Source organism: Morone saxatilis, unplaced genomic scaffold, assembly GCF_004916995.1.
Source record: "Morone saxatilis isolate NCDOM2014 unplaced genomic scaffold, NCSU_SB_2.0 Contig19, whole genome shotgun sequence".
NCBI lineage: Eukaryota > Metazoa > Chordata > Actinopteri > Moronidae > Morone > Morone saxatilis.
In genome coordinates this window covers 4773104-4797191 of record NW_023339751.1, presented here as the reverse complement: position 1 = coordinate 4797191, position 24088 = coordinate 4773104, and the positions used below count along the sequence as shown (strand labels likewise).

General features: G+C 40.4%; 5 protein-coding genes across 10 annotated transcripts in view; 4 read left to right on the top strand and 1 right to left on the bottom strand.

Annotated features, from left to right (window-relative positions):
• Window positions 1-4726, top strand: part of ablim1a (actin binding LIM protein 1a) — a 42115-nt gene extending 37389 nt beyond the window's left edge. For 3 of the 6 annotated variants that reach the window (XM_035663497.1, XM_035663496.1, XM_035663495.1), the window contains 6 exons: window positions 159-220; window positions 397-457; window positions 707-714; window positions 1236-1310; window positions 2339-2419; window positions 2643-4725. In XM_035663497.1, coding sequence (XP_035519390.1) covers window positions 159-220; window positions 397-457; window positions 707-714; window positions 1236-1310; window positions 2339-2419; window positions 2643-2756 — 401 coding nt within the window. In that variant the 3' untranslated portion in view covers window positions 2757-4725. Of the gene's footprint in view, window positions 1-158; window positions 221-396; window positions 458-706; window positions 715-1235; window positions 1311-2338; window positions 2420-2642 lie in introns of all 6 variants that reach the window. The other 3 variants (XM_035663492.1, XM_035663491.1, XM_035663493.1) reach the window with 2 other exon arrangements.
• Window positions 4727-5962: 1236 nt separating this feature from the next.
• Window positions 5963-8046, top strand: LOC118329568 (probable E3 ubiquitin-protein ligase TRIML1). Its single transcript, XM_035663791.1, has 5 exons — window positions 5963-5974; window positions 6134-6229; window positions 6736-6966; window positions 7198-7348; window positions 7448-8046. The coding sequence occupies exons 1-5, from the start codon at window positions 5963-5965 to the stop codon at window positions 8044-8046; spliced, it is 1089 nt and encodes a 362-aa protein (XP_035519684.1).
• Window positions 8047-10154: 2108 nt separating this feature from the next.
• Window positions 10155-14357, top strand: LOC118329473 (hyaluronan-binding protein 2-like). Its single transcript, XM_035663679.1, has 13 exons — window positions 10155-10280; window positions 10551-10650; window positions 10839-10928; window positions 11074-11184; window positions 11289-11405; window positions 11497-11607; window positions 11844-12015; window positions 12098-12195; window positions 12280-12667; window positions 12775-12917; window positions 13147-13281; window positions 13491-13636; window positions 13784-14357. The coding sequence occupies exons 1-13, from the start codon at window positions 10221-10223 to the stop codon at window positions 13949-13951; spliced, it is 1839 nt and encodes a 612-aa protein (XP_035519572.1). The 5' UTR covers window positions 10155-10220; the 3' UTR covers window positions 13952-14357.
• A 1597-nt stretch (window positions 14358-15954) lies between these two features.
• On the bottom strand, window positions 15955-18113 carry LOC118329567 (tripartite motif-containing protein 14-like). Its single transcript, XM_035663789.1, has 5 exons — window positions 17517-18113; window positions 17328-17423; window positions 16994-17238; window positions 16641-16774; window positions 15955-16553 (listed from the first exon to the last, which is right to left on the bottom strand). Exons 1-5 carry the CDS (start codon window positions 18111-18113, stop codon window positions 15955-15957), a joined length of 1671 nt encoding a protein of 556 aa, XP_035519682.1.
• Window positions 18114-18987: 874 nt separating this feature from the next.
• LOC118329605 (delta-1-pyrroline-5-carboxylate synthase-like) overlaps window positions 18988-24088 on the top strand; it is a 7556-nt gene continuing 2455 nt past the window's right edge. The window contains exons 1-11 of the mRNA XM_035663836.1: window positions 18988-19145; window positions 19706-19823; window positions 19950-20092; window positions 20256-20405; window positions 20511-20615; window positions 20707-20865; window positions 21259-21349; window positions 21751-21875; window positions 21967-22111; window positions 22198-22271; window positions 22590-22689. Coding sequence (XP_035519729.1) covers window positions 19727-19823; window positions 19950-20092; window positions 20256-20405; window positions 20511-20615; window positions 20707-20865; window positions 21259-21349; window positions 21751-21875; window positions 21967-22111; window positions 22198-22271; window positions 22590-22689 — 1189 coding nt within the window. The 5' untranslated portion in view covers window positions 18988-19145; window positions 19706-19726. The remainder of the gene's footprint in view (window positions 19146-19705; window positions 19824-19949; window positions 20093-20255; window positions 20406-20510; window positions 20616-20706; window positions 20866-21258; window positions 21350-21750; window positions 21876-21966; window positions 22112-22197; window positions 22272-22589; window positions 22690-24088) is intronic.

The window sequence follows — 24088 nt, the reverse complement described above, 5'->3', positions numbered from 1 at the left end:
GTACCGTAACACAAAGTCTGTGCTATATAACACTTGAAGATCTTTGCATTTGTTTTTCTGTGACATTAATCTTTCTTTTATTTGTGATTTGAAAAATTCTCTGTTAATATAAATGTGCCTGATTTGGGTCAAAATCTTAGACAATATTTATTTTTCAGATCCAACTTCTCCAACCAAAACTAACTCTCTGCCTGGCTATGGAAGGAATGGGCTGCATCGGGTGAGCGCTCACTCATACTAACAAATAGTTGACAATCCGAAAAAGTATTAATCACCAAGAAGCAGAAAAACACAAATTCTGTACATGTTTTATACATAGTTTTGTATTTTGCTCCTAAATCAGCAACACAATGCCCATATCTTAATGCTAATGTACTGTTGTATGTGTTCCCACAGCCCCAGTCTACAGATTTCACCCAGTACAACAGCTATGGTGACATGTGTGGAGGAGGCAGAGGTGAGAGCTGCTACCAAAATGTGGCCACCAAGCAAATCTCTTGCCAATTTCACCAGAACTATTCAGCATCAGTTCTCAAAAATGGCTTGCTACGTGTACATAAATGGACGTGCATTTTGAAATATTTGCATAATGATTCACACAATGTGTCGTCAGGGACAGCAGTGTTGTAGATAGTAGCCTGGCAGGGGATTTGACAGCAAAACCATTAACTGTGAGTCTCATTTTCTGTCCCATGTTGTCCTGCAGAGTTTCAGGTATGTCTCTCATCTGCTTTTTCACATGGCATGCCTTTTCACCTTGCATAATATATTTGCTTGCTCATGGGTTGCAAGAGACACCTTGCCCTGAATGCACACCGCTCACTCCTGCTACATGCTTGCATCACTGTTGAATTAATGTCAACTACAGGGCATGCAGTGCAGTGATTTTCAAATAGCCAAACATGCACTGCCCAGTAGCTGAACCAGTGTTCTGTAAATGCAATGTACAATCATTGCTTCATGTCTTGTTTTGTGTGTTGTTTACCAATGTTATGACTCAAGCTAAATGTCACATTTGAATATATTCACCATAGAAAAAAAAAAAATACAGATACATTCAGAGAACATGTAAAAGACTGCCCATCTTGAATACTAATTAAGATACTCAACAGTACCCAAGCTACTTGCTCCATCCAGTGAAAACCTTGCCCACTGTCATTAGTGGACATATTCATTGCCATTAACCCTGCAGTCCCCTTCCACTATATTACATTTGTGTATGTTCTATTCTTTAGCACATTAAGGATGGCCGTGCAGCACTTGCAAGGATGGACAGGGGAGTATCTATGCCTAATATGTTGGAACCAAAAGCAAGTATCTTCTTCTTTTTGTACTGATGACAACATTGTAATCTACACTGAAATATGTTACAAAACCTATATATTGTTCACTTTAAGTGCATTTTAACTTGTAAACAAGGATACACGTTGCCACTAATTTAGAGATAGTCCAACCATGGTAATTTGAGAGACCAGCCCAAAAGAGTATTTACCCTCTTAGTGCGGGGACATTGGTGGAAGAAATAAGGAACTAAAAGAGATTTTTCCTGGAGGTGAAAGACTCACATTAGCTGGGTTCCTGATTTAGCATGCCGCTTCAAGAGCTGCCAAGTCACTCTAGCGCTTAGCATGCTGGCTTCTCCATGCTCATCTGCACATAGCTTTGACTTAAAGTGGCTGGATACTGTATGCAGCATACAGTGGAGAATCCAACACCCAGACTGTCATCCAAACAACTCATATCACTATATACTGCGTAGTATATAAGAGATTGTACATTATTGTGTGGATATGAGTTGGTCAGAGGCCTCAAAGAACTTCTAGTTGCTTATTATTGAGCATTTCACCTAAATTAACAACTATGATTTGCCAGTTTCTTCTTGTACAGATGGGATTAGTTATTTAGCAAAAAAAAGTAGCAGCACCTCAGTTTTCAGGACAATCATTCCCATATGAATTTACTTGGCCTACATTACTGGTGTTAGTTCTTTTTTTAGTTTGCATTAAATTACTCTAAAAATACAGCCCGTTACATAACTCTGTTTTCATGTTTTTGCCCTTATCTAATCTACTGCACGTTTCTACACCCAAAAAAAAGTGTGCACACCATAGCACCCTGCATTTTCCCAAACAACCTTAGAAAAACCGCTCTCACTCCCAGTCGGCCTCCTGTCACATACCTGTTCTCCCACCCAGTGTTCCCTCTGTCAGTCAGAACTACAAAAATATTCAAATTTAATAGTTTTGTTTTAATCAAGAAAAGTTTGTTTGCAAGTTTTTGAAGCTTAACTCTAGCTGGTAGGTTTGACCTGTTCACTGACAAGTGTCTCCTTCTGAAGGTGTATCCCTATGAAATGCTCATGATAACCAGTAGAGGGAGAGCTAAACTGCCCAGGGATGTGGACAGAACCAGACTGGAGGTATCAGTTTTCCACCTGACTGTCCGCAATTGATACTGGATTTCTCTACTTTGTGTAAATAACATGTTACACAAATACAACTGTAGCAACGAATGTGCAGTATCCATTGCTTCTTGTCATTTTTGCAGTGACCCTTTTTATGGCTTTGGTGCTAACCACGAACACCCCCCTCCCCTCCCACCCTCCCCTCCTTTGTTTTCTTCACCTTTGTTCTCAATTCTAGCGCCACTTAGCACCTGAAACGTTCTTTGACATCTTTGGAATGGAGATCCAGGAGTTTGACAGGCTTCCCCTGTGGAAACGCAACGACATGAAAAAGAAGGCCAAGCTCTTCTAGCACTCAGAGCAGCATGCACATACTGTACATTCATCCAGATAGCACACAACAACTGTAATCTAGATGTAGGTTTTGGTTTATTTCCTTTTCTTCTGGGTTTTTGTTTTATCCTGGCATAATCAAGGAAGCTGTGAAATGGACTCTTTTTGCTCTGACGCTTCCTGAGACTGTGAGCTGAATGATTTGTCCAGTTATACTTGCACAGGAAACAAGGAATGGGAATCTCTTCAAAAATGACAAAGAATGAGAATGAATGATAAATAGGGTCATGTTATTTGGTTTGACTGCGCTTGTTTTACTTCTTGCTTTGCTTTGAGTGGAACTGCTTTCCTTTCTTTCTTGCTTGTTTCTTCCTACTATTTGTTGCTGTTGATTCCTGTGGAACTTTGTAAGTACAGTAGAACCTCATGGCGCCATTACGAAATGTCCATGCTCGTAGGTTGAACATGTGTCAGCTTTCCTTTGCTTGGGCTGAAACAGTTTTAGTCCAAAGTTTGCAAGAATCGGCTCAGTGAGTCTTGGAATTAAAAAAAAGCCACTGGCAAAGCAGTCAGCTGACCCATCAACTGTTTTACCAGATCTACATGGAAATGAATCATCCAAGCACCTACACATCGTCCGTCTTCTTCCCCTGCCTACTGTACATGCCAAACATTCATCTGACCCTGACAAAAAGAAAATGTCTCTCTTCTCAGGCTCTCATAAACATGGCCAGACACTTTCCCTTTACATGTATTGGAAGTACAAATCTTAATATATTTTAATGCCGTATCCAACATACAGTAACCAACAAATAGATAAAACACCTAATGTAAGAAGCAACTGTATTTGAAAGTACTGTTTTATAAATGAAAACCCACACTGCCATTTGTTGTATTGAAATCTAAGCCAATAAAGCTTTAAATCACCATGAACCATATGATCCTCGGCTATACCAAAGGTACCCACCGCCTCTTTTCTGTTCTCTGTTTTCTTCTTTGCATTTCACCCATATACATCCTGGTTCAGTGATGTTACCCAGGGTGAGAGGTAGTCTGAGGACTGATTGACTGTTATGGGACCAATCAGACGGTGGAGTCTTTTGACCTTCTTCATAAACACATCAGTTGGGGCCCCTGTGAGGAAACATCTTTTTACTAGATTTTAGCCTTCTACTCTGATGAAGTACTTACAGTGCATATCTGCACCTTAAAGTTTTATGAAGTAACAAATAATAAATAAATATAATAAATCCTACAACACTACATATACTAGTGAACACCCTCCTAGGAAAGATTTAGTCATTATTCTTGTACCATTGATAAAACTGAAACTGCAGATTGTGCCTTCAAAGACCATGGCCCATATATAACACATCATGTCCTGCATATATCCTGTATAACTGACCATTTTCCAAAGCATGCCATCATTTGCCAAACTAATAAGGTTTTACTTCATTTCAAGCAGCTGTTTCTGTTAATGCACTTTATTGGAAACATTTGACAATCTTGATTAAGAAAGATAATGTGGACATTAAACAACAATCTGTTTCGTTATCTTTGTGTTGCAAACAATGATTATTTGAACGCCTCCTCCAGATTGATACATTCAAGTGCAGTTGGGAAGGCAAGACATCTGAGACTTGGCAGCGGCAGCAACATCTTTAATGCAAGGAACTCCCAAAATCCTTTCATCCTGTTTATAATATGTTTCTGTTGTTCATCCTCTGGGTTTTTGTTTCCAACAACATGGCAACTCCTATATCAGACACAGCCTCACACCTGAATTACTGTAAAGCATTGTCAAGACTTTTGAAGACAATGCTTGACATTGACTTAATTATTCCACAATAATGTAAGAAAATAAAAAGGAAACACATTTTCAAATAAATGGATAACTCTTTAATGTTTTACATACAATACTGAAATTAACTGAACAGTGGCTCCCTGGATGGTAGGAGAAACACAGTTAAAGATCCACCAGACACGTTTTGAGACATACAATATGTGGAATAATAATTTGTGTTTGATCTGTTTTTTCCACAAAAAGTTCAATAAACCAATTAAAGATTATTAAAATTGCATCTACTCTACTTCTTCGCCACAGAAAAATCCAGAATATATGAATATGCAAATATTGTTCATTTGAAAACTTAACTAACAAAAGTCCATGCTCAGTGTATGTGCACTGGAGGTTCATGTTCAAGTTTTCACATCACACTTGGGTAAGTTGCATTCTGGGCAACCATTGGCTTTTTTTTTTATTGGCTTTTTTTTTTTTACACAACAGCTGCACAACAAAAAAAATAAAAAATAAAAACAATGAAGACAGCTGCACAAAGCAAAGGCCCAAGGATGATCTCACTTGTAATGGGCTATAAAGAGAGATATACATACAAGATTATATAGATAGAACTAAATGTGAATCACTACATTTGGAGTTACATTCAGGAGGGTGGGAAGGGTTAAAGATTAGCTCTAATAATCTATAAATGGTTTCTAAATTATCTCAGTTATCACTGGAGCCACATATTGTCTCAATTTCTCAAATCTGAGATGCTGCATCAGTACAAACGCATCTTAAACTGTGATTTAAGATGAGCAAAGAGAAACTGTCCTCCTTCACCAGACAGACAACCTTCTAGTGTCAAACTCAGTCTGCAAAGTGAAGTATCTAAGTGAAGTAACAATACACAAAATGTATTCCTGGGTGGAGGCCGACTTTAACAATTTAGAAAATCATGGTGTGCTTTGGAAAATGTCTACAGTGGCATAAAACATTCAGCAATTTGTAGTAAAAACTGCACAAACATGCCAGTGGTCTTTAACATGTCGTGACAAAAATATTGTCCTTTGACCATGTTGTCTCTGAAATATGAACCGCACAAGTCAAATAGTGTCACTCACAGATACTGCATCACTTGTGCAATGTGTGCAATGTGTGCAATGTGGCCTCATTCAGTCACAGGGGCAATTATTGTAGGACAAATGTGAATGATAATAATTGTTCCTCCTGGAGAAGGCAGCACTGAAAAACACTGACAGTTAGAATATAGAAGACAGATTCCTGAGGTCTCAACACTGCAGTGTGTCAGTCACGTAATGGAAATAAGGAAATCAATGAACATCATTTTCTTCTCAATTAGGTGTCAGAAGCTCAGCAAAACCTTCAGTACCACCACAGGAAACTGTACCATTTGAAAATACAAGAGAAAGACTGAAGACAAGATGGTTGTGACAGTAAACACACTCCTGTCAGTCAATCTCCACTATGTTGCTACCTACATCGAGTCTCATAATAAACTGCTTCTGCTTCTGCAGCCGCCTTTCGCCACAAAGAATTTGGCTGAGTGGTGTTGAACTGAGCTGTGCTGAATGTGTGTGCAACCCTCTCTACAGGAGACATTAGAAAAGCACCAAGAGAGTCTCAAGAAGCAAAGGGAAGCAGTGAAATACAGACTGAAAAAACTGGCAGCACGGCAATCAGAAATCACAGTAAGTTGTGTTCAGCCTAGTCAGTGCTTACATTTTGCCACAACATGAAATCTTCTTCTTTGTTGTGACATTAAAGCTGTAGTAGGTAACTTTTTTATATTAGAAACTTTCAGTATATCCTGACAGTAGAAACTAGAAACTTTCTTAAAGCCATCAACCCAAAATGTATCTGATGACCTGGGAATGAGAATCAATAATCAGCTATCTTTCTTGGCTCTGATTGGTTGTTTTCATTCAGGCCCGGTGGAGTTTTCCAAATGCCATTCGGAACATTAGGAGAAGCCAAAGGAACCTGATTTTTTTCACAGAATATCTGTCTAAAGTACTACTGTCAATATACAGTCAAAGGTTCAGCAAATGTGACAAAATGTTATTTTTAGAAAAGTTATCTACTGTAGCTTTAAATTTGAAAAATGTCAGCTGTCCTGCTACAAAAACACTAACACCTTAAATACACCTGTGTTCAGGCAGTATGATGAACTGATAAATGCTTATGCCTGACTCAGAAAAAGTCCTTAATGATAAGGGAGCGCATCATACGGAAATATCAAGAGATCCAGGCCATCCTGGACGAGGACATGAGGATTACACTGTCGCACCTGGAGATGGAGGAGCGAGCTGCTGTCTCTGCCCTGGATGGGCTGATGGAAAGGAACTGTGCTCTAATCCAGGAGATAGAGCAGGACCTGGCCAGACTCTCTGTGGCACTGGACCAGACCGACATAGAACCTGACACAATGGTGATTCAGTTGATAGCTACAAGACAAATATGATTGGAAGTGTAATATTTACCTTCTCATTCATGTATGTATATTAATTTTAATTGTTCTGCTTTTCAGTCTTTCTTTTCATTCCCTGAGCAGCAAGACATGGAGACAGCAGACAGGTATGGAATCATGTCATCATTTGAAAAGAGCTCCAGTATGAAGCAGTGGAGCAGCAGCTGATGTTTCTCACTATAATCTGACTCCCCCAGAGTGGTGGATCTTCTAAACAGGACAGACCCGATCCGTGTGAGCCTGGACGAAGTTAAAGCTGACCAGATTCTCAGCCTCACCAACAACATGCTTCTGCTTATCTGCTCACAAACCCCTATAATCAAGACACTCATCAAGAGTTGTTAGTTGACACATTATTTCTATAGAGTTAATAACTACATCTTGACCGCTTTACCATGTAGATTTTTGTGTGTAAAATGTGTCAAATATGTGTCTCTAGATTCCAGTGAGGTGTGTCTGGATCCAGAGACGGCTCACCCAAAGCTGATCATCTCCCCCAAAGGTGACAGTGCGACCTACACAGACACCTGGCAGCAACTTCCTGACCTCCCTGGACGCTTTGACACCACCCTTAATGTCATCAGCTTGCAAGGCTTCAGCTTTGGTCGCCATTATTGGGAGGTCGATGTAACTGGCAAGACTTATTGGGAGCTGGGTGTCACCTATCCCACCATTCCCCGCAAGGGCACCACTGAGGCGTGCTGGCTGGGCCGAGGGGACGAGTCTTGGTGTGTGGAGTTCTTTGATGGGGAGTATACAGCATGGCATGGAGGGGTGCCTCATCAGTTGCCTTTCACTAAACGCTTCTGTCGGATTGGTGTTTTGTGTAATTTTCCTGCAGGACTGGTGACATTTCTTGAGGCAGACAACATGACGCCGCTGTTCTCCTTCTGTGCAGGAACCTTCTCAGACTGCCTCCACCTAGCACTATGTCCTGGCCATGACCATAATGGCACCAATTCTAAGCCTATTGTAATTTGTAATGCTCCATCTCCTACCAGCGATCTTGGATTAGTAGCTTCACAGAAAAGCTTTTAGTAATTCCTCGCTGAGACACTATTTTCTAATAATGAACCACTTACAAAGGTTTATGACTTGTAACTAATGGCCTTATTAATAATAAAAGGTCCAGTGTGTGAGATATACGGGATCTATTAGCAGAATATGGCGGAAATGGAATGCAATACTCAAATACAAAATTCAGTTCAATTCAATTTTATTTATATAACGCCATCATTTGAATATTTTAGGTATGTTTTCATTAGTGTATAATCACCTGAAAATAATGCTACATTAAAATGATCTATTTTTATCTACTGAGGGAGCAGGTCCTCTTCCACAGAGTCTCCCAAACCAGCCAAACACCGGGTCTAGATAGGTCCTTTTGCGTTTTTTGTGAGCCACTGCAGTGCACGCTTGCAAGGTAACTAGTATTCAGTTGGTTGTAATCTACAACTTTACTACAAGATGCCACTAAATACTACACACCAGTCCTTTAAACAAGAGTCTACAGCCACACTAGCGGCTCTCTGAGGCTGTACGCATATGGTGCTTCGTGCTGAATGTGAACATCAGCATGTGACATTGATAGTGACTACACTGACAATTTTAATGTGATGTTATCAGCAGGTCTAATGTTTACCATTGTCAATCAAAAGAGCAATAACAACAAGGTTTTGGGTTTCAGGTTGTGAAATATCTGTCTGGGTCGTGTTTATGCTTTCTTTTTGGTAATAATACAGTTATAAATGTTAGCAATCCATTTAATAAATGCACATGGGTTTCCAAGTAATCCTGTTAATAACTGGAAGAAGGGTTCAAAAGTGTCTTCCTAATCAATGAAAGAGTTTTCTAAAAACACAAAGCACACTGGTGTCATGCTGGAGGAGGATAAACAATCTACAAAGCACTACTATATTCTTTATCAACCATTAATAAAGCCATTAGTTACAACTAATAAACCCTTTATAAAAGCTTCCTTATTAGAAAATGGTACCCTTGCTAATACTGGAATTGTTCCTCTTTCAGATGACATAGAGGCACAATGTAAAGAGAACTTCCAGTGGGAAGACAGTTCCCTTCAAAGAATCATATTAAAAGAGAACACTACACATTTATTTCAGACATAGGTGGGGGGTGGCCAGTGGTGGCCATGGCAACCATAGGTTAAACCCCACTTGCTATCCCACATAGGGTAATTTTTTTCTTGTGCTGAACCATTTCTCTACTGCCACAACTCTAATTGGGATGCTTTTTAACACAGCACCCATCTCGTTGTACTGCACCTCCCCAAACCCCTTCTAGGGGGTCATTTTAGATAGACACATATTCATCATAAGAATATATCACAATCTAACCTAAGTACAGCACAATGGCATGCAAAAAACAAAACAAAAAAACAAACAAAACTGAACAAGATAGGAATTTCTATGCCACTCCACAGTGAGCACTGGCCCCTGCCTGGCCACCCCTATGAAAATTGTTCGGCTCCGCCACCGCTTTCAGTGCCTATAGGTAAACTTTCAGATGAATGTATAAAAAATATTAGAAACAGTGTGGCCCATCTCTAAGCTCATTAAATTAAGTAAAAGGACCATGAAAACAGTGTTGTAAGCATATTGAGTTTAGATATTCTCGCTTCATGACAAAGTCTTGTTTAACAAAGTTACTCATAATGTTAAATGTACAAGTGATGTTATTGGTATATTTGATTTAGAATATAATAATGCTGTAAGTTAAGCACACACTGATTTTGTAATATATAAAGAGATCCAAAACAGTACCTGGTGGTGTATCCTGATATGCACCTAGTGTATTTGGATCCAAAGTCTACATTCAAACAAACAAACTGACTGCAAATATGCTCTCTGAGCCTTTGTGCTGGTATTTGATCACAATTCATTTTAATGAATTTCAATATGAAAAATGTTTAAAGGGTAGTGAAGTCGCTAATGTTGAATTTGCTCCATTCATTTGTGCATTCAAAATGTTTGGTAACATGAACAGTGTCCTGCATATTATTCTTAAAAAAATAACTATCCAAGAGCACAGTCAAGATCAATAAAACTGACTCAACACCAGGGATGGATGCCAGACACCCCCAGTGAATCAAAGGTTAGTGTACTTACACAAATGTTTGGAAAAGTGTGAGTGACCTGCCAGACAGCACAATCTCATTTACTCTCCTGGAATACTTCTGCTCCACTGCCATCATGAACCTAAAGCTCCTCTTCCTTTGCCTCTTCCTAGCAGCGCTCCTCATACCTGCTGAAGTATGTATTTACTGTATTATATTATATATGTGCAGCAAATGTATTGGCTCTCATTTACAATGTTGCAATGTTTGATAATGCATTTTGCTGGGAATAAAATGCAGTAAAGCTCACTGTCCACGTTTCTGCTTAAAAGGACTAATTAATTGCATTTATTTTATCATGGTAATTTTGTCATGGTAAAAACTGTCAGAAACAACAAAATTATAGCTACTTCACATTATTTTTATTATTATGACTCTTATGTGGTGCTGTCAAATTATTATTCAGATGAAACGTAAAAAGGACAAGAAACATCGTCTTCATGATCATGGACATGGGCATCATAAACACAACAAAACGAAAGGAAGATTTAAAAACATAATTGAAGGTAAGTGCTTCTTTGTATTGCTTTTATAACATATTATATTTAGGGAACTATATCTAACATTTAGTATCCTGTGGATTCTTACAGTGTATAATACAACTCCCTAGTTAATCTGATATTTGTTTTATAGGATAAGAAAGAGATAAAAACAATGATGCTTTATATCTAATAAAGGAAATATACTGTTTTAGACATCTTCTTTGAAATCTTCGATGGGGCTGGTGAAGATGACGAAGACGATGATGGTTCAGACTGGCTTTTGGAACTTCAAGAGCCAGAAGGTGAGAGAGTTAACACTCAGGTATTCTGTCAAGCTATTTATACCTATCTGTGTAATGTCCGATTTCTTAATGGCTACATAATGAGGCTAAATTGCAATGTAAAGTTCTAATTTAATTTCCCCTTTTAACTTTTGACATTTCTCAGGCAAATGCAACCCGAACCCTTGCCTCAACAATGGAGAGTGTGAGCAGAAAAACAAGAGACAATTCAAATGTGATTGTCCCAAACCGTTCAGGGGAAGGAAATGCGAAAAAGGTTTGAAACACTTTCCCCGTGCTGTTTTTGGACTGCAGACTGCTCATATATGCACAATATGTAATGAGCAAAAATTAATTCAAACTATTGTATCATCATCTCAGGTCCAAAACATTGTAGGAGAGGTAGATGTGGGCGTGGTGAATGTGTGCTGACTTCAACTCCCCCATTCTACGAGTGCAAGTGCAAGGCGCCCTTCCAGCCTCCACACTGCAGAACTTGTAAGGAGTATTTCTTCATACAAACAAGACAGAATACTTCTGTTTTCTCCCTTAAATCAAGCATTTACTGTTTTTCTATTTTTCTCCAAAGTGTCACTGTGTAAGCCTAATCCATGTAGGAATGGTGGAACATGCATCAGGGATGGTAATGACTTTGACTGCCATTGCCCTCCAGGGTACAGAGGACGTTTCTGCCATGTTGGTAAATACTACAATCTACATTATTGTTTTCCTTTTCCCTGTCCAGTACATGCATTGTCATAACTCACTTTCTGACCGAGTGTGCTATATTTCTTACTCTTGTTGAGAGTTGTAGATATAGCTATAATTTCTTTTTATTACCTTTTTCTTTTCCTTTTTAATTAATGTGAAGTGTCTTTGAGTTTCTTGAAAAGCGCTCTATAAATTAAATGTATTATTATTATTATTATTTCTTAGGCCCAAATGACTGCTATGTGGATGATGGAGAGTCATATCGTGGCAATGTGAGTGAGACAGATGATGGCGATGAATGCCTTTACTGGAACTCTCACTTCATCCTGGAGAAAGGAGCTGATCCCTTCAGCTCCTTCGAGGACAAAGATGGACTTGGCCCTCACAACTTCTGCAGGTCAGGAGAAAATAAAAATATGCATTCAAATGGCAGGGGACATCTACAAGGGGATGCTCACTCACATATTTGTATGACACAGAAACCCAGATGGAGAGCTGATGCCCTGGTGTTTCTTGAGAAGAGGCAGAAAGTTGTTTTGGGACTACTGTGATGTGACACAATGTCCTAAACCAACAGGTCAGCTCTGAAACTTCAGACAGTTCTCTGATTATGAGTGCGGTCAATAAAAGTTGTTATTGATCTTCTTGTTTGTGTTTTCAGGTGTGACACCAACTGAAATTGTCTCTCCAGACCCCAAACCCACTGCTCCCAAGCCCCAAACTACAGCAACAGATTCACAACCCCAAATGACAACCGCCCCCACAGTGACAGAGAAGCCCAGCCAGGCTCCAAAACCTTCTTCTGCACCAGCTAGTGTACCTCCCACCCCCATTGGCACTGCACCACCACAACAGTTCTCAACCTGTGGGAAGCCTCAGCCAAAAAAAACCATTACCAGAATCTTTGGGGGTCTGAAAGTCGCTCCAGGTGCTATACCCTGGCAGGTGTCTGTGGAAGTGCGACCAAAGAACTCTAAACAGACATTCAGACACGTGTGCGGAGGAGTTCTCATCGAGAGCTGCTGGGTACTGACAGCTGGACACTGCATGTAAGCGCAATAATTAGGAATAGAAATCTGACATCAGCTGATTATAAAATAGCTTTCACATGTGAACCTAATCTTTACTGAATTATGTGTTTTCTGTGTTTGGACAGTGAACAAAGCAAGGACATGCAGGTGTCTATGGGAAGTCTGACACTGGCTTCGGAGGATCTCACAGAGCAAACCATAAGAGTGGAGGAGGCTATTGTACATGAGAACTACAGGGAGACTCCAGTGGCTGTTTACAATGACATAGGTGATCAATGTCTCTCTCATTTCTATAAAATAAGCACCAGTATTACAACAATATTATAATTTAATATCTGATCTCATATCTGTATCTTAATCATTTTTAAGGATGTGAAAGTGTTAATTAAGTACCTTTGTAATTATATAATTATAGTATATGAATATAGTTCATTAAGCAGATGTATGATTTTATTTTTTGTTTTGTTGTGACTTTTATCCAAACTAAATTTCCAAAGCCTTGTTGAGGCTGAGTGGTACCGATGGAGTTTGTGCCAATGAGACCCAATTTGTGAAGACAGCCTGTCTGCCAGATGCCCAACTGCCTGATGGGAAGGAGTGTACCATTTCTGGATGGGGTGCCACTGAGGAATGTAAGGCCACTTTTTCATGTTCAGACACAAAATAAAAGCCATTATTTTCATTCAGATTTTTTGGGTTGCTTCAGAAGCACATAACAGTTTCATGTATTTTAGTTTAAAGGAGCCCCTAAACCTTGAATCTTGAAATCAGAAACAACAATGGCATGTTTGTTTTTCTGGTTATTTGGTCAAATTAAAATTTTCCCACCTTATCATTGCAGCTCAGTATGGTTCCAACAACCTGCTGATGGCTAATGTACTGCTAATCAACCAGCAAAAATGCTCTAAGCCCATTGTTTATGGAAGTGTCCTGGATGATACTATGTTCTGTGCTGGCTACCTGCAGGGAGGCGTGGATTCCTGCCAGGTTAGTAGAGGAAACTTGCCAGTTAAGTGCATGCTATTGTTCAACATATCTGCATGAATCAGAAAACTGAGATAAGTTCTAAAGTACTATAAGTAATAAAATAGTTGTGTGATTTTCTATCTGGTCATCTGTTTGCTCTTGTTTCAGGGTGACTCTGGAGGACCACTGACTTGTAAACTGAACAGTACTGATATTATTTATGGTCTGGTGAGTTGGGGAGACCAATGTGGAAGGAAGAACAAGCCTGGGGTCTACACACGGGTCGTTCACTTTGTGGACTGGATCAAGTCAAAGACTGGAGCAGCATCCCCATAAATAAGCTCTATTGACTCAGCAACATGCCAGCCAGTGTAGCCGAGGACTTGGTTGTGTATGGAACAAGTCTTACTCATCATGATTTAGCTTCTGGATCATTTGCAGTTGTTATTTTGCTTTTCAGGTCTACAATACCGTTTTAAATTTCAGTGCTACTTAATACAACCCAAAAACAAATGAAGCATTTCATCAAACTGTGTTGTCTGTCTTCTCTGTACAACTAAATGTCATATTCCATCGGTTTCCCCCTAAAGGCAAAGGCAACCCAAAACCTTACAATAAAAACTGATGCGGAAAAGGAAGAGACACAATACATTTAAAATGTGACTGCCCTTACCCCTAAGAAAAAAGGTGTAATGTTTTATTTTATAGTTTTATAATTGTGGAGGAATGCATAATAAATAAAATAAATAAAAACTTCTAACAGTAAGTAGATATATCATTAATGACATGATATTTTAACCACGCGGATAAATGTTTCCTCTTAGTGTGTACTTCATTGAGTTTCTCTTTATGCTGTATGTCCTCACCAGGCCCAAGGGTGGCAGAATCCATAGCTGCACCCCTGGTTTTCATGAATATGCCTTTTAAGAAACCAGTAGACATAATTATTGCTCAAGATCAAATAGGGTTACATTTTCTCATTTTGTCACCACTTTTGAAAAGCTGATGAGCCACAAAATGTGCTCAAGCTTTAAAGTCTATCAAAATGTCCTGACAGATGATTTGTGCCTGGTGCCTCCGAGGGGCCGACTCAAAGGCTCCAGAGAAGGAGCAGACAGGTGGATATGGATTTTCAGACTGTACTCTTCCGTCTCTTCTTCTTCATGTTCACAGAGGAAAATTATACTGTACGAATAATAGTCTAAAAAAATAGAGTCAAGTCTCTTGTGTTCTGTCACTGCATTGCATTGTTTGCTGCAGGGCAGCAACTCTGTATCACTGACATGTGAGAATGAAGGCGCGCATGTCCTCCATGGTCTGGTGAGCTGAGGGGACAGTTGTACAAAGAACAAGCCAGTAATTTACACACGGGTCATTTACTTTCTGGGCTACATCAGGTCAAACATGAGAGCTGTGGACTGAATAGATAGACTTTACAACAGAAGTGCTGTATGGGGATGCACCTGATACCACTTGATGAAATATTTAATGCACACAACAACTGCAGACAATGAAAAGGTAATATGGATAAGATTATAGACTACTACAAAAATTCTCTCTCTAGCTCTTCTCAGCTATAAGTTTGATATTTGAGCTTCACTGTGCTGGATTATGTGTGTGCAGAGTTTGACACTACAGGATGTTTTCACATTCATCTGCTGAAAGTGGAAAGTTTCTCTGTGCTCATTGAAAATCTGATTAAAAGGGGCGTAGCCTACGAGCATGATTTGTGACATCACAAATAGCTTAGATGTAGAAACGTGAAGCCACCAGTGCAAATAGACTGATAATTCACTTTAAAGTGGAGCAGGAGACATCTTGTGTCCAGCAGGAAAACTTTAGAAAAACACAATTAGCATATTCATAGATGTTGCAATTTTAATGAGGTACAAGGAGTAGATGTCTCTTTAAGGATTTTATTGTGGAAATTATACATTCCTTCCTTTTAACAGAAAAAACACATATCAGACAAACATTATGGTTCCAAGCAGACTGTATCTTAATACATGTCTGGAGAGAATCTTTAACAGATTTCTATGAAACATCAACATTATATGATAATAATAATATTAATAATAATAATGTGAACATCAGAACATCATAATGCAGTATTTTAAACTCTCTCTCCCATTGCTTCTAGAAATGAGAAATGTATTGTATGTCCATCATCTTAGCTCTAGCTACATCTTCTCTTAAATATGGAGGTAGGTAAATTGATCATGGTTTAAGTCCAGGCAGGGAAACTGATGATGGCTATGTAATTTTGACAGCCACACATGTTGACAGCATAAAAAACTGGAATGAAACATGGAAAAATGTTTAGGGTTGTCCTCTTAAGTTCACCCTTTAGCCCCATTTGTGTTCACATGCCAATTCCAGGAGTCCTTAATCAAGAACAAGGTAAGAGGCTGCCTGTTCAGTCCATTCACATCAATGCATGGGTTTAACATGGGGTAGAGAGGCTCTGTGCACTGCACACGGAAAGTGTGCAGCAGGGTCATAGAATCAGAATCGTAGAATGACAGCTCCCCCTTCTGGAGATTTGCCAGTATGCCCAGTTTTCTCACTCTTTTTCCCACTGACAGCTGTTTCTCCTGGGTATCATGACATGCCAGGTATTGTCCATCTCCATGGTAGATGCACCAGGATGTGTTGTTCACACCCAGGCTTGAGGATCTCTGGCTTGGACCGTCTTTCTTCTCGACTGGCCCAGCGGTCACACCTATTAACCAGTAAGGTTTCTCCTGGACTATGACCTCCCAGTAGTGTTGACCAGTAGTAAAACTCTCCTGAGCCAGTACACTAAACTGGGAGTCATAAGGCTGAGGGCTAACAGCTTCACTGACAGGCTGCTGCCTCCAGTACACTTGTTTCCTGTCCTGGGATATTTCCAGTTTCGGATGGGCTGTGTTGGAGTCCAGAGAAGGGGAACTTAAATCTGCAAATAACAATCTACATTCAGTACACAACTACAGAGATAACAGGGGTTGATTTTAGATAGCAAAATATTTGTTTCTTTACTCACATGACCACATACGTGGAAAGTGTTGGGACAGAGCCACTGAGAGGTCATCCACCAGCCTCTCTACTGTTCTCAGCTTCTCAGGGTCACACAGATGTTTGTCTACTTTCTGGATTGGTGCTAAATCCACCGGATCACTACAATGAAAACTGAAAACCATTAGACAGCAGAAAACTAACCAAAAGAAGGCAATTAGGATAGAAAAAAATAGAGTGACGATATACTCACCAAAGATTCTGTGCTGTGATTTGCTGTTGAAAATAAACAGGTCATGTACTACAGTTGAAAACACTTTGGTTGCATTTGTGCAAGACTTCCATATAATCACAAAAACACACTGTCATAATATATGGTACCGGTAATCTACCTGTAGGAATCGCAGATGATTTGTTTCTTGGAGGAGTGATTTGCTGGAGGCTCTGAGGCTGTCTATCTCTTTGATCTGAGCCTCCATTATGCCCCTCTGGGCCTCCAGCCACTCCGTCATGTATGTCTCCTCTGCGTCTATAATCTGCATCATCAGACGCTCATCACCGTCCAGCACAACGCGGATCCTGCTGTACTTGTCTGAGACTCTTTCTCTGAAATCTGCAGCAGACTTCTGGGAAATTATAATAAAAACATTACATCAGAGGGGATTCTATGAATCAAAACATAGATGATTAAAGGGGTATTTTACATTGACTGTACCACTGTTTGTGTATATAGTGACTCCAAGTCCTTGATGGCATGTTCTGCTTCACCTCTCCTCTTCAGCAGTTGGTTCATAGTGGTCTCTAACATGTTCTAAAGAGATAAATACAACAGGCCTATGGAAAATAAATACCCTGACTGGGACATTAATAACTATGACAGTGACAAAACAATACTGACATTCACCTTGAAGTCAGTGCAGGCTTCATGGAGTTGAGACGCTTTGTGGTTCTTGTGCACGCCAACGAGGACACACAAACAGCACACAGGGACCCTTTCTTCCATACAGAAGAGCTTGAGCTCATCGCGGTGCTCCCTGCACTTCAGAGACAGCGGATCCCCCGTCACCTCCACAACTGTGTGGTCCCGCAGAGCAGACCTCTGCTGGTGCAGCAGGGCGTGAGCCTGGCACAGTGAGGCATCGCAGGTCAGACAGGTCCTTATGGCCACCGATGGAGTCTCTATGCAGTGGTCGCAGTGGATAGTTGAAGATGATTTGGTTGCCCTGCTTGGTGTTGTTGTCTGTAGCTCTGCTGTTGAAGGTCTGTTAGTGGTGAAATCCATTACTTTTGTTTGAAGGCTGGTGTTTTTCTCCAGATTGAGGTCAGAGGGGAAGAATACCTGACACTCTGGACAGAAGAAAGGACCCTCATTAGGCCCATCTGTTTCCCAAACAGCCTGGATACAGGTAAGACAGAAATCATGTCCGCATGGCAGCGTCACCGGATCTGTGAAGAAGTCCTGGCAGACGGGACACTTTAAAGTTTTCTCAACAGTCCCCATGGCTCTGCTTGCAGCTGTTATGGCAGCTCAGACTGCACTGTGCTCCTGGCCTTCCTGCTCATCAATGTTTCACAGGCCTCTCTTGGCATGCACACGCCACTCATGTGCCTCAGTGTCAGATTACTAAAGATGAGTTGACATCCTCCAGTAGCTGTTTCAAGCCATTGACTCTCAGGAGACTACACACAATTGAATGGCACATTTCCAACAAACTGGATTAAGTGTATTGAATTACCAGTTAGTTGTTTTAAAATTGAATCAAACAAAAATTAATTAATGTAACTGTGAAAGTTCATTCTTTACTCAACAGCAGTTTGACAAAAATAATTCACTTACTAGCTTTTTTAAGGAGCTTTCAACTGCATCTGAAAGTCTTGATTAGCAGATAGAGTTTTCTGGGATGTCATGGCATGACATGTTAAGTAAACCGTTATTTAGGATTATTTTGTAAAAAATGTACCTATGTGATATTCATTGTTAAATCTACACATTATTTATTTATTTATTTATTTATTTTGTACAATTTTCTAATAACATTTTCATTTTACAACAAATATGTGACATTGGTATTCAATAAATCTATATTTTTTATTCCAAAACATATATCTCATGCAAAACTATAATTAACAAATAACATATGTCTTAAATCTGCATTTGTATTTTGATATTTATACAATTAGTTTGTCTTCCTAACTTTAATAAAAGCTGAAACAAATAAACAGCCAGTGTATATTTTCACCCTCCATCCCTGTGCTTGTACTTCCCACAGCCCCAGAAGCGTCCACCCATCCAGTTTACGTTAAACCACTATTTCTGCGTACGTAAAGACGTAATCTGCCGCCGTACTGCACGCACGTATCCAGATAGCCTACGTACACGTCGTTTGTGCATACCTCAACTACGGCGCTCCCCATCCAACGTGGGCTGTGGATGTGGCAAGGCAAAGCACCGCCAGTCCGGCTGCTACGTGTCTCCTGCAGAGCTCTCGCTGGTGTAGTTGTGGTTGGGTTGTATAGATTTTCACACTGACAGGTAAGCAGCTATTCTGCACCAAAGTTCCTCCGTATGTTTAGTTGAAAGTAGCTGCTAGGCTAGACGAGGTGTGGTAGCTCACAACAGCTAATGCTAGCTAACGTCAGCTAGCCCCAGGTACGTTTTGACAGCAACACTGAACACATAGCTACAATCTGTCAGCCTTTTTTTTTTTTTAAAAACTAACTCTTAACTTTAATGGCTTCACATATGTTAGAGTTAATTTGTGTGCACAGCTCCAAGCTCCTGGGTGTTTCTGCTGGCGAATATTATAAGATAATGAATCCAAACAACATCTTCTTTACTGGGTCAGTGTGTCAAGTTCAACTAACACAGTGCTGATAACCATATGGCACATGATGCAAAGCTTTCCAGTGAGACTAAAATAATGTTAAATGAATAATATTCATTGATTTTGATATTAAAAATGTATGATATTTATATTTTGAAGCCTTGGTTTAGAGCCAGCTACACAGTTTGTCTATCATATCAAAGCTGCTTATCTCAGATGAGGTTATGGCACTGTTAGAGTAACCTGTCACTGGTTTGTGTGTTCACAGCTGTCCTCAAGTGTCAGAGCCATGTTTGCCAGGCTGGCCTTGTGCTCTCGCCTGCCATCCACAGTCCGGCAGTCCAATGGATGTCCGGCCTCCATCAGAGCGTATTCCCAGGTTAAATGTAAGTAACTTGCCAAGTTCTTTGTCATACCTGAACTATTCTCATCATTTCTTTTGATATGTACGCTATAGAACGCTTTGGTGCATGCTGATGTGTAATAAAATGTGATTTTGTTATTCTCTGCAGTCCCACGTCCCCATGGGAAGTCTTTTGCCCACCGCAGTGAGTTAAAGCAGGCCAAACGCATTGTAGTGAAGCTGGGGAGTGCTGTGGTGACGCGGGATGAGTGCGGCCTGGCACTCGGACGACTGGCCTCAATAGTAGAGCAGGTAACGCCACATTAATATTATGGGAGAGGAACTCTGTTGTTGATGGCTGTGTTAGTGTGAGCATAACATTATGTGGGCTCAAGGAAGACTTAAAAGCAAACTGGACTGAGAAGTGATCTTGGCTGTGAAAGAGGAACTTGAATGTCTTCGTGTGTCCCGTCAGGTGGCCGTGCTGCAGAATCAGGGCAGGGAGATGATGATTGTCACCAGTGGAGCTGTGGCGTTTGGGAAGCAGAGACTGAGACATGAGATCCTGCTGTCTCAGAGCGTCAGACAAGCCTTGCATTCTGGACAGAACCAACTCAAAGACATGGTGAATAATAATCTTGAACACTGGGAATTTAAGAGAAATGCTTAAAGACATTTGTTGAATTTTGTTCAGTCTTCTTAACCTTTGTGAAATTTCTTTGTCTGTCAGTCAGTTCCAGTTTTGGAGGCAAGAGCATGCGCAGCTGCTGGACAGAGCGGTCTGATGGCGTTGTATGAAGCTATGTTCACCCAGTACAGCACCTGCACTGCACAAGTATGTGTTCGACTGTTCTCGCAGAATAAAACACTGTCAGCAAATGAGTTAAATGTCACTTAATTCCGTACATTTCTGTCCTCTTCCGTAGATTCTGGTCACCAACTTGGATTTTCACGATGAGCAGAAGCGTCGCAACCTGAACAGCACGCTCCATGAACTGCTGAGGATGAACATTGTTCCTATCATCAACACCAATGATGCTGTTGTTCCGCCCCCTGTTCCCAACAGTGACCTGCAGGGGGTAAATGTGGGTACTGTGTGAAGGGCATGCTAGTAATGCTAAATGTGGTTGTGATGGTGGATTGCTTCAATCATACATAAATGGAAGACGTGTGTTTCTTTTTACCTCCATCCTCACTAACATATAACGTCTTTGACACATGCTTTTAATTTTAAAGGCTGCTTTTAATGTTGTTATGTTGTCATGTTAAAGTATGGTGGTGTTTTTTTCTGCCATGCATGAACTTGCTTGTGTTATCTGTTTCTGGAAAGAGGTGAACATATGTTGTTTGTTCTGTAACTGAATGGGTCGGGGAGGCTTTTGTTGCATGGTAGCAACTGATAAGCTCTTATTTTACAGTATAATGTGAGATACAGTGATTTTGCTTTTGGCTTAATGAAATTTTTGTTTGTATTTCAGGTAATCAGCATCAAAGATAATGACAGCCTGGCTGCACGGCTGGCTGTTGAAATGAAAGCAGACCTCCTTATTGCCCTGTCTGATGTTGAAGGTACAGAAATAATTACTGATTTGATGATTGATAATGAAAGACGCTACTGAGGTACTGTACATGGAATGTGGCATACAGTGTTTGTTGGAGCGTTTCAATACTAGAGAATAAAAGTCAGGGTTTCTTAGCATTAGCTGCTCTGATTTTGACCATTCTTCCTTATAATCTGTCTCCCAACTCTATGGGAGTGTATTGTTAGTTCACTGGAGTACTTAAAAAAGGTAAAATTATTATTCATTTCAGCAATGATATCCTGTTACTGCATTGTTATATGCTAATAGAAACTTTCCGTACACTATTGGGCCTCTTTGTCAGGGTTTTCTTGATCGAAAGATCTCAATATCAGTGTGACTCCTTTGGTTCTGTGAAGGATTAAAAAGGAAAAAATATCTATTCCACAGGCTTATACGATAGTCCCCCAGGAACAGATGATGCCAAGCTCATTGATATTTTCTATCCTGGAGACCAGCAGTCAATCACATACGGCACCAAGTCCAGAGTCGGCCTTGGCGGCATGGAAGCCAAGGTCAGCATGACACACAGTATTGTATCTCAAAGTGTAAACAGGACTGAGCTCATGGAATGATGAAGAAGCTGCATTATGTTGTCTGAATCAGGTGAAAGCAGCCCTTTGGGCACTGCAGGGTGGGACGTCGGTTGTCATCGCCAACGGCACACATCCCAAAGTCACAGGTCACGTCATCACAGACATTGTGGACGGGAAGAAAGTTGGCACCTTCTTCTCTGAAGTGAAACCTGCAGGTACAGGATACAACCATCTGAAAATAATATTTAACCTGCTTGTGTGTGTTTTTTACATCTGATTCATTTATTATTGATACCACCAGGTCCAACTGTGGAGCAGCAGACAGAGATGGCCCGGCATGCAGGCAGGACTCTGGCCTCTCTGGACCCTGAACAAGTGAGTTTCTTGCACCCTCAGTGTGGTCTGGCTAACTGAAGTGAGCTTTTAAGATGCTTGTATAAGAGGATGATTTTTCAAGTTGTTTTGAGGCTTGTATGATCGTATATATTTCCTTACTGGAATGGCATTTATTGCAATTTATTTAGCACTGCTATATTAAGATTTAGTCCAACAGGTTTCCATTACAGTATATTGACCTCATTATATAATTTGTAAATTATGAAGTATTATTAAATTAGTAGGTAGCAAATTGAATTACTCTTCATACTGGTGTTGTTAATCATATGGGTGTGTGCATGCGTTTGTTTGTTCCAGCGAGGGGAGATCATCTGTTGTCTTGCTGAGCTGCTTACAGAGAAGAAAGAGGAGATTCTCAGTGCCAACAAGAGAGACATGGAGTTGGCTATAGCATCAGGTACAGAGTAGGGCGGCACGATATGGTAAAATAAATCATATTGCGATTATTTTGACAGATATTACAACTACAGTATGATTCACTTTTAGTGAGAACAGTGATTTTTGCATCACAATTTTCATTTTCACTAAAAAAAACTTTAAATAATGATGATGGAGAACAAGATTTGTAGGTCAGGTAATCTCCGTATCACTACCTTACTTCATTATAATACTGTTTTGTCACACATCTTACTTTACCTTCTACAAACTGCCTCTTCTGCTATCTGGATTTAGCGCTCATCCATACTGTGATTTCCATAATATTTTAAATAATTGTGCAGCCTTAGTACAGAGGCACAGAGAAGACACACTAATCATTTGTATACACAGCTGCATGCATTTGTCTGATTCAAAAGCTATGATCTGACAGTCGGTAGTACTTCCACTTAAAGAAACAGCCATATGAAGGAGTTTAGATCATTTGTTTTTCAGGCTCTCTATCTTAGTTTGGGTCAGCCATGTTGTCAGTAAGAGTCTTATGAATGCATGGTACAGTGCCTTGCGAAAGTATTAAAAAAGCATTCATTTTGTAGGTTTTAAAGGTCCTCTGAACATACCTTTCAGCCTCTCATTTCTAGTTTGAGGGTCTTCAGAGAGTTGGAAAAAGCGGGGCAGACGATTGTCTATGGGCCTCCAGAAGCGTTGAAATTACTCACAACAAAAACGCGAAATATGATACATTACAGCCATTTATATTATTGATTACATCCCTAACACCAATACACGTGTGACTCTATACCCGTCTGATCAATGCTCGCAGCCTACTAGCAATTACCTTCAAGAATACGCGCAGGGCTGTGATAGCACTCAAGATATGAAGAAATCAATATAAGATCAACTGCAGCCATGTCTTCAGCACGAACTTGATGCTCACCCACAGCCCCACAGGTGGATTCTATTTATGCGACCCCCATCCAGCCCACCCCCACAAAAAAAAAAACAAGAAAAAAGGACCTACAACCCCCCACCCGCACGCCCAAAACGAAACCCCCGGCCCTGACCGGCCCCCCGCAGTTCACTTCTAAGCGACAAGCCACTCTGCGGATCCATTCAGCGAGACTCCCTCGCTGCCTGCAACTCTGAGTGAGTTGCTGCACCTGAAAAGTAAAGGGCGAATAAGCTATTTGCACCGCCCCCCACTCTTCTCAGTCTTTTTATTTGCTAAAGCAAAGCTCTTGAAAATCCCCATCCAACGCCTAGATCTCATCGTTCCGAAGCTCTCACAACTTTGTCGCTCCCACTTGTGTGGTGATTCTTCTCACCAAAAAATAACAATTGTATAGTCTTATGTTTGAAAGCCTGAAATGTGTGCAAGAAGGTTGAAAAGCTTCAAGGGGGGGCGCCGGGATACTTTCGCA

What these genes read in the sequence shown, in the direction of transcription:
- LOC118329568 (XM_035663791.1), top strand. An exon ending in CCGACATAGAACCTGACACA is followed by an intron (nt 6,967 to 7,197) that starts ATGGTGATTCAG and finishes CTATAATCTGAC; the next exon opens with TCCCCCAGAGTGGTGGATCT. An exon ending in CAAGACACTCATCAAGAGTT is followed by an intron (nt 7,349 to 7,447) that starts GTTAGTTGACAC and finishes ATGTGTCTCTAG; the next exon opens with ATTCCAGTGAGGTGTGTCTG.
- LOC118329473 (XM_035663679.1), top strand. Translation starts at nt 10,221, where the DNA reads ATGAACCTAAAGCTCCTCTTCCTTTGCCTCTTCCTAGCAGCGCTCCTC. An exon ending in ACAATGTCCTAAACCAACAG is followed by an intron (nt 12,196 to 12,279) that starts GTCAGCTCTGAA and finishes TTGTGTTTTCAG; the next exon opens with GTGTGACACCAACTGAAATT. An exon ending in ATGGGGTGCCACTGAGGAAT is followed by an intron (nt 13,282 to 13,490) that starts GTAAGGCCACTT and finishes TTATCATTGCAG; the next exon opens with CTCAGTATGGTTCCAACAAC.
- LOC118329567 (XM_035663789.1), bottom strand. Translation starts at nt 18,113, where the DNA reads ATGGGGACTGTTGAGAAAACTTTAAAGTGTCCCGTCTGCCAGGACTTC. An exon ending in CACTATATACACAAACAGTG is followed by an intron (nt 17,239 to 17,327) that starts GTACAGTCAATG and finishes ATAATTTCCCAG; the next exon opens with AAGTCTGCTGCAGATTTCAG. An exon ending in CTTTCCACGTATGTGGTCAT is followed by an intron (nt 16,554 to 16,640) that starts GTGAGTAAAGAA and finishes TGTTATTTGCAG; the next exon opens with ATTTAAGTTCCCCTTCTCTG.